Raw genomic sequence first — 9,584 nt, 5'->3', positions numbered from 1 at the left:
GCAGCTTGTGAGAGATTTTCCTGATCTAAAATGATTGTCAAAAAACACTTGTAAAGTGATACTGCATTATACAGTGTATATGTACTCTCTTCCATTGTTTATACCTTTGTTGTTGCAGGGAGTCTGGTCCCTTTTAGTCTAATTCAATGAGACTCTTCCATCGATCATACACCCACTTGTCAAGGGGTCACTGATCAAGAGGTGGTACTAAAGAGGTTGTCAGTCCCTTACAGGGCAAAACAGAGACACACATGACAAACAACCTTGACATACTCAGTCCTAAGGGCAATTTCACTGAAAGAGTTTGCGTCTTTGGTTAAAGGAAGATATTAATGCTGGCAATTAGAGACAAGTCCAGGTTTGTTTGCTTGGTGAGACTTTGAGGTACGTATAAAGAATGATTTAGGCTCTCCATAACATCGGATAGGACTAAAACACACTGATCACTTATGGGCAAAAATAAGAGTCGCCTAACCTGGTCTTAATAGTGGATTAACAGAGTGGTACTGCATTCGTTATTGAGATTTCAAATGAACGGAAGTAACATGATGCTATGAATTGTATTATCCTCATAAACTTCTTGTCAGGGACTAGAAGGGAGGGCAGGGGTGGTCATGACCACCTTTAGCCAGTCATTGACCACTTTTGTGGTCATAATTCACCACCTCCAGAACAAGTAGTCCCTCTCTAAACCTAAAGGTGGCAGCAGTGATATGCTCAAGTTGAATTACCTAACTAATTAGAGACTATTGCATCATAACCATAAACTTACAACAAAAATACATTAGATAATTATTCACATTAATATACTGAACTAAAAATGAGAAATATAGAATTCTTGCTCTTATCTAAACTATGGCCATTTCTCAATATGTGTACTTGTGCTTTCCCATGTGCTCGTGAAACATCTTCAGCCTCAGCCTTAGTACTATTTCAATTCAAGAACAGCAGATCAAGAACCGACAAAGTCCCGGATGTTGTTCTCGCCCCTCCCTCTTTACTGAGTATGCATCAGAACAGACTTGTCCGTTCTCAAGGCTGATAGCCGTCCCAGCATGCACTGCGGCAACAGCAGCTTCCAATGGAGCACTCACAGTATTAAGTTAAAACTTCTCTTTACTGTTGCAGTTGGTCTAAAGTATGTTTTAAGATAATTTAAGGCGAGAACATTATACTTTTTAGCATCACTATAGGAGTTATTTACTGATTTAGTGCGTAATTTAAAAAAAAGTTCAGATGTTGAGACGGTCTTGGCAACCAATGGGCCTCTGAGGCTAACGGCAGCCAGGGCTAACATTAGCCGATATGCAGCTGCCCTCTCTTGGCATAGCTGTGTGTGAAGTACCGCCTGCTCTAAAGGCGATTTTTATTTATTCTTTGACAAAATGTTCCTTTTATTTGTGTTTATCTGACTGTGTTAATTATTATTCCCCCACTAAATGAAAAAAGGTGAGAATTTATTATTATCTAGAGACTATTAATAATGAAATACAGGTGAAATGCAGCTCCAGACAAACCGAGCGTGTGATGACGTCACAAGTACGCTTCTGCTCCAATTGACCCATATTTATGCTGCATGCTCCCATTCTCCCCAAGTCCAGACTTTCCTGTGTTCTTGTCAAGAACGTACTTGGCGAGAACACTAATCTGTAAGCACGTTCTTGTGAATAGAGAAATGACCAAATTTTTTTTTTTTCCGGGGTTAGAATTTTAAAGGTATGTGTCTGTGTAAACCATCCCAGAGTCCCATATGTAATTGCAAATAAATAACAACTAAACCCATTTAATGTATTGATGTATGAAATATTTATATTATGCAGAACCGCAGTTGGCTTTTTGAATACTGGAGATTGAGCGAGACCATCCAGTCTGCTCTAACAGCATCATGTTAAAGACTATCCAAAACACACTTGGGTCATATTTCTTTCTTCTGAGGCTTTCCTCTTTCTATCATAAACTTCTAAGATAGTTTGTTTCTTCTCACTCTTAGCTATTTTCAAATATTTAGTAAGATTATTGGACCTACATTGAATGGTTGAAACCAAAGCTTACTGTTTACTTAAACGCTAGAGGTGTTCATGCATACCAGTAGTACATCCATCAGCATTGGATGAGCATGTTACAAAGTATGGTATGTTGGACCATCAATAGATGCGATGATTCCTTTGGAGCTGGAAGTCAGAATATCTCCCACTAATGCTGTCATTTAGACATCATGTATGTTTAAATATGCTTATTTTTTTATTAGAAATGGCTTAAATAAAATTTGGAAAATATATTTGCTCTGCTCATTAAATTTCCTGTTAGGCAGCTATCTGTGTTTATGACATGGCATTATTTAAATTTAATTTATAATGGTGGAGCGTTAATCCTTAAAAGCACAAGGTAGCTTACTTATTAGGATCAATCAAAAGTTAGAAAGTGAAGCTTTGAATATTAAAAGAACCTGTGAAATACTGCACAGGTAATTCCACTTAGCATTTAAGGAGAGTATTTTACAGCAGCTTACAGCCATTTTCAAACTTAAAACTGCATCTGTTTTAAGAGAGACCTAAGTTAAATACATTTTTCCAAGAAATTGAACTGGTTCTTGAGTTTGAACTACATAAAAATCTCCTGATGCGTAATATGTAACAACGTCTATGCAAGTCAGCAGTATAAGTTTATATCATTAACATAGAGAAGAAAAGACCTTCTATCACCTTGGAGGATATTCCTTAATTTTTTTTATGCCCTGTATTTATGTATATCCTTAATATGCTTGATGATGGATAATTTTTATAGTATTGCAATCCATGCCAGTATACATATTTTTCAGTTGTATCCTCCACATATATATGAATATATCTTCAGAAGTCTGAACTGTTGGTGCCCGCAGTGTGTCGGCGGTGATGTTTGTCCCTCAGCCCTGTTTTCTGCTTTCCTACGTCAGTCTGGAGTCTAGAGTGACTCTGAGCTGCGGGGCCGCCTCCACAGTGCTGCAGCCCAGCTGTGCAGCTGTCCTTGTCGGCATCACTCCCTGACCAATGTGTTTCTGCCTGTGCGAGAGGAGAAATATCATGTGCAATTACCTGTATGTGTTGGTCCTTGCTCGTTGGAGATGCTTATGGTGCAGCTGAACGTGCAATTGCGTCTTCCCTTAGGTTGTGTATGATAGCAATGCATCAAAGACCTTGCCAGTGGTGTGTTCTAATGGGTTTTGGATTCAACTTTCATATTATTATGTAAATAGAGGACTCCTTGATGTAGTATCAGCGCAGCCATCACAGAGGCTGGGAGGCCCTTATCAGGAAGACATTGAGGGAAGAAAATACACAGCACCTGAAAGTTAATTAAAAAGCCGTTAGAAACAAGCAGCTCTCTACCGTCGTGTTTGTTTGTCTGTTGGCCTGCTGGTTTGTCTCGTTCTCCATTCCTCCAGTCTTCCCTCCCTGCAGTCACACAATGAATGCTTTCATTACAGTGACAAGTTCTCGGGCAGTCTCTCACTACTAGTGTCGACTCGCTTTATTGCCAAACTATTTACATGCCAAGAGGAAGAGTTTGCTATGGCTTGATGAAAAAGCACTTGAATTTAGGCTTTTAATTTGTATACCATTTATTACTCTCTAAGGCACAAAAGGGAGAAGAAGTTCCATCCCTCTCTGCTCCCAACTCCTTCTGAACTTCTTAATCAGTGGATTAACTTTACTTTTGCTTTTTTGTCTCCCCAAAAAACGGACGTCCTACTGTCTTTTCACTGTCATTTGTTAAAGAGTTCTTACTCAGGCCATCATAAGGAAGATTAAATACTGAGAGCAAAGGGAAACGAGAAAGTAAAGCAGCTTATGAATCAATGACTGCAGTTATTAGTGGTGTAATTAGATTTAGGGAGTGGGCATTGCTGCGTGGTGAGATGTGTGGGGGCTGGGCTCACTCCTTATCAGTCATCAGATATTCCGTTTGCTCCAGGACGATACCTCCTCGGCTCATGTAACACAGAATATGTATAAAAGCATTACGCGGAGAATGTTCACTTTATGCTGTCAACCTAAGAATGCCTTTTATGTGCTATGTACTGTTTAATTTAGTGCCACATCAAAGTGACAGTCAAGAACAAGAGATGTGTAGCATTTTAATTGCTCCTTTTTTCTGGTTGTCATTACAGAACTGAATTATATTGGCCATTCCAGAATTACTTACCTTATTATGTACTTTGTCTTATCCATTTCAGCCCAGACACTTACAGTTCTTTCACAACAAACACTTTGAACACTTTTTACTGTGCAAGAGTTTAGCTTTTTAAACCATCCCAGTCCTTGGAACTAATAAAAGAACCATATTCTGGTACAGATAAAACAGCCGGTTTGAGCATGGTTTATCCAAACCTTGGAGTTCTTTGCTTGCAGTGTGAATACATACTGGTTCCTAGAAATGCATTGATACCTGGATTTTACGAACTTGGGGCGACAGTGGACCCTCTGGAAGCCATTCATCCAGAGGGTTGTCGGTTCAAGATCCCAGCTCCAGTTTTTTGTGTTGCTGTGTCCTTGACACTTCACCTGCATTCCCTACTGATTGTGGTCAGAGGGCCCGGTGGCGCCAGTACACGGCAGCCCTGCTTTCTGTCAGTGACTCCTGGGACAGCTGTGGCTACAATGTAGCTTGTCACCCTCTGTGTGCGAATGAATGGGTGAATGACTGAATTAGGGCTGAAACAATTAATCGGATTAATTTCTGATTGTCAACTAATTTAGTAATCGGTTAACCAGAGTGTAGAGACTCTAAAACATGCGCTTGGCTTTGCAACCATCTTGCAGCAGTTAGTATACCAAAATTGTAAAAAAAATTATAAAAATATTTTGTATTTAAAATAGAAAAAAAACTTTTTTGTTTTTTTCTTTATCTTTTTTCTGTCAATATACTCTATCCAGAACCCCACAAGTTGAAAAGTTTCTTCTTTAAAGAACCTTTTGCTATCCAATTATTATTGATTAACTAAATAAATAATCCACAGGTTAATTGATTATCAAAATAATTGTAAGTTGAAATGCTAGACTAAATGTATAAAGCGCTTTGGTTCAGTCTACTGTCTCAACAAAGCCATACAGAAGTACAGGCAATTTATCATGTATTTACCCCTTAACTAGCTGTATCAGATAACAGTGATTTTACAATTGATATCAATCCAGTGCACTTTACATTGAACTGCTATTTCTTTCTTTTTGCAGCCTATTTATTAACACATAATATAAAGTAGCCAATAAGCACATTTATATCTGTGCTTATTGGCAAATTTTTTTTAAACAATGTTTATGTCCAATCTTAAGCCTTTAAACACACGACAAGATGTATGGTTCATTCATTCAACAGTTGAATCGGATCGTCATCGGATGTCAGCCGATACGCTCAGTCCAGGTATCGATCAGATTGGATTGCAAAAAAAAAAACTTAATTGGTGCATCTCTACTGGTCCCAACATACCAAAAGCAGGAAGAAAGGATGTGTTGGAAGTCTTAAGGCTACCGAAAAAAACAACAACAACAACCCTTTTAAAATATGTTTTCAAGATAATGAGGTGAAAGGCTACTGTATATAGTAAGTTAGTGGAACAATGTTGCATATAGCATTTTATTGTGCGCATGGTGCCAGAAGGTGATGGATAATTTGCTTTTGGTCCGGCCCAATCTAAACTCATACATTCTTTTGTGTTGTTTATTCCTTTCAGTCCGCGCAGTACTGGAGTGATAGAGTCCCTGAAACAGTCCCTTACAAATGCATGAACTTATATGCCCTTGTCTAAAAATCTATGAATGAAAGCAAAGAGGGTTGTGAGGGACTGAGCAAGCCAAGGGTGAGGACACAGTGGTGATTATCAAGAAAAATAGGTTTTAGTTCCCCAAAATAACAATAAGAATTACAGGGCCTTTAAAAGAGGTAAAATGAAGAGACTAACTTAGGGCAAAAAATATCAAGGTTAAACAAAACAAAACCTCAAACTAACTGCACAAACAAAACTGACCTGACACACAGCAAACAAAGGGGACTTAAATACTGGCTGATCAGAGCAGACTGAATCACTGAGGAAGAGGTAGGGAGAAAATCTACACAAATTGAACAAAAAATAACTAAACGGTTAGCTTAAGGATTAAACGTAAAATACTATTACTAAACAAAATCAACAAAATGAGCAAAAAAACAAAAGCAAAAGAAGAGATTATGCAGCATATTAAAAATGTGGAGTCCATGATCTTCCCCCATAGTGGAAGATTTTACCACCCAATCAGTCAACGAGTATGTCAGCCAGAGTCCTTTGTATTCTCCCAGGTGAAGATACTCCCACAACACCAGAAAAGAAAGCACAAACAATATTAAGCATTTGCCAAAATTAAATATAAAAAAGTTAACTAAATGTGCGCGCTAATTGGAACTAATGTCTTCTAATTTTGTCAAAATTAAAATAAACAAACCAACACATTTATGCTACTTTGTGTTAAAACTTTAGTGAAAAAGTGGTTGTGTGTGGGGTTACTGACCATGTAACCATCACAAGGGTCCACCGAGGGAGTGAATTTACTTACTTTTACTGATCCCTGGTCTTATCCATGGACCAGAAAAGATTTCTCTGTAGAAACTAAGTTATAAGAAGTTCAGAGAACAGGAGCAATCTATTTTTATTTCTACACTTACAAACTGAGTCATCATTAAGTATTTAGAGGAAGTCTAAGAAGCAGCAGTGAGCATTTTAAATTAGCTATAACGACTACAGTATACAATAGTATAATTAAAACAGCAGTCAGCATTAAGGCTACTATAAAATGTGTAGACCACTCAATTTAATTTAAAATTTTAAAAATACTTCCTACATGTTTTAGTTTAACAAATTACTTTGGTACAGAGAGGACTTGGAAGTTTGTAAGTATAATGCAATGAGGAGCTTTTGATCATGCTGTTATTTGAAGGAGACTATCTTAGTGAAGGACCTGCAGAAATGTCTTTAAAAATCTCAGCCTTTCATGATACTTGTTTGAGTTTCTATGTATAATCTAACTTTTAATTTTAAACAACTAATGCATTGAAAATTGCTTGCTTTGAGACTTATTGATTCAGTAAAAGTTACCAAACCAAAGAATGTTTAGCTTAACTAAATACCTAGACTGAAATCTTAAATAAGTCAAGGTACTGGACATAACATTAATTCTTCTATTTCTTCTCACTAAGAACATCCATCTTGTTGCTCGTTGGCTGGGCACCCTGGAGAAACTCCTCGAGCAGTATGCAGAGGGAAGCCATGAGAACTTTAGAGTGTTTGTCAGCGCTGAGCCATCCTCCAGCCGCGAGGGTCACATCATCCCTCAGGGGATTCTGGAAAACTCCATCAAGATTACGAATGAAGCACCTACTGGTATGCATGCCAACCTGCACAAAGCCCTCGACAACTTCAACCAGGTAACTCATTCAGCCTGCAGATACTGATGCATCTGGCTACTGTGTGGAGAATGTTGAAGTTAAGGTCCTAGGCTGTAATAACACAGACCTCTGTTGAAATTTGGCTCACAGGATGGGTTCATGAGAACCAGATGACAGAATATTTTAACATCCAGTTGAGGTTTCACCCATTGTGGCAGTTTCTGGTCAACACTTTGATGAGCAATATATCAGTGTTTTAATACTGTCTGATCTCATACTTAGAGATCTCATTAAATCTCTGGTGTTTATACATCTTTGCAGGTCAGCTAACAGCCTTGGGTGGGCCCGGGACAGAATTTACGATTTGGGGCCCATCAATTCATGCTTTCTATGTACTGCATATATGCATAAATTGATCAATATTTGAATGAGGTCTTGCCTAAGATGTTAGATTTTTTAAGTAACCTTTTCTGGAAGCAAGAGAGACATATTTAATAGTTAGTTAAATAAGTGAAAAAAATTTAATATTTTATTTATTAACGATTAAAAAAAAAACATTATTTAATGCAAGCATCTCAAGTAACATTTAAATGTTTACATTTAGAAATAGAGATCTTTCCAGTTTTTCATTCATGAAATGTGCAGGACACTTGGCTTTCCATACCTGCTCCAGTCGCATTTGATCCAATTTATAGATTTTAACAAGTCTGATTTCTACTTGTGTGGCATGTTTAAATTGGACCACAACATGTTCTGGTCAAAATCTTTCTTATTTAGTGAAGGCTGTATGGTAGGATTGTCTATTTCTTTACGTCGACTGCAGCATTGTTGCAGCCGCAGATGCACCATGTAGTCACGTCAGTCAAATTAAAAACTTCTCAAACTCTTAACAATACCCATTGGTCCGGTCTTAATTATAACTTAATCTAGCAAAGATGGGGAACAAACCCTTGACAGTAACTGTTGAGTGTTTTGCTCCATCAGAGGGCTTAGAAGCTATTACCGCCTTCTCAGGTTTTTGCCGGTGAGATCGATTCAAAGTTCTGTTTGATCCAAAGCTGTTCCTGCGGCTTGAGGCGGCTTCTTCAGGTGAGAGCCGCTCTACCCTTCATGTTAAAGTGATGGAGCTGCTGCCTGACTGTGTACAGAGGGTAAGAGTCAGGTTCTGTATTTTCCTGTCTCCACCTGCAGCACAGCCAGCCTTATGTATAGCAGCTTGATAAACTTCAGAGAAACTGCATCAGCAGCATAACCAGTTAGAAGGAATGGCTAGTGGGGGGACTTCCCAATACTGCAGTGGATAATATAAAGAAAGTAATAATAGGAAAAGATTTTAAGAAACTTAAGAATAAAGCTCCAGTTTCCTTGCAAACATCTTTAAAAAAAATCTGAAAAATCAGCCGCCTACAAAAGATGTAGGCGGCTAATTAGGGTTCCCTCTCTACCCTGGGCCCGGGAAAACTGGCCCGGTTTCCCCCCCCATCGGCAGGCGTGCCTCTATGCATGTTACTCTCACAAGGATGCCTCATGTATGAATATTTATGGATATATCCATCTTGATTAAGCCATACAAATGTATAATACTTGAATGCAGCCATGGTAAACAATAATTTTAGGAAGAGTCACATTTCTTATTTTCTTTAAAGATTTCTTTTATATGCATGTTTACTTTGAAAATTGAGATCTAGGTTACTAAGGGTATTCATCCCAATTGTAAGAAAAACTTAGCACCGTATCAGGAAGGTAATTTGTTTAAATTGCCTCAAGTAGAGGTAAATATTTTAACTGCAAAGCCACCATTAATACGTTTTTTTAATGTTTTAAATTCAGCAAATGATTCACCAAAAAGTAAAAAGCAGTGTCTAAAATTAAAAATACATTGGATTTTATAAGATCAGTGTCATATTTTTGTGCGTGTTTTTAATGGTGTAAAACTTCTAGTTTAAAATAACCATTTGACTAAATACATTTCATTTTCATTTGAGATTTTTAAAATCCTTGGCAGCAATGTCTGATCTCTTAATGAAAAGAGGAAGAATTTCTTCTGTGTTACTCCTTCTACGTTATATTCTATTATTTTTGTCCTGCACAAGCCTTAAGGAAGTGGGAAATGATCTTGGGAATCCAAAACATTATAAATCTGTGGGTAGAAAGAAGCATTAACATTCTTTACGTTAAACATAAACATGAATTTA

At 37.7% G+C, this 9,584-nt stretch overlaps 1 protein-coding gene across 1 annotated transcript in view; it reads left to right on the top strand.

Moving 5' to 3' along the window:
• dnah9 (dynein, axonemal, heavy chain 9) overlaps positions 1 to 9,584 on the top strand; it is a 228,899-nt gene that overhangs the window by 190,674 nt on the left and 28,641 nt on the right. Inside the window, exon 71 of the mRNA XM_015392821.1 lies at positions 7,201 to 7,428. Coding sequence (XP_015248307.1) covers positions 7,201 to 7,428 — 228 coding nt within the window. The remainder of the gene's footprint in view (positions 1 to 7,200; positions 7,429 to 9,584) is intronic.

This window comes from Cyprinodon variegatus, unplaced genomic scaffold (assembly GCF_000732505.1).
Source record: "Cyprinodon variegatus isolate N-32 unplaced genomic scaffold, C_variegatus-1.0 Scaffold608, whole genome shotgun sequence".
Classification (NCBI taxonomy): Eukaryota; Metazoa; Chordata; class Actinopteri; order Cyprinodontiformes; family Cyprinodontidae; genus Cyprinodon; species Cyprinodon variegatus.
The sequence above is the reverse complement of the archived record's forward strand: the minus strand, read 5'-3'. Positions and strand labels throughout refer to the sequence as shown.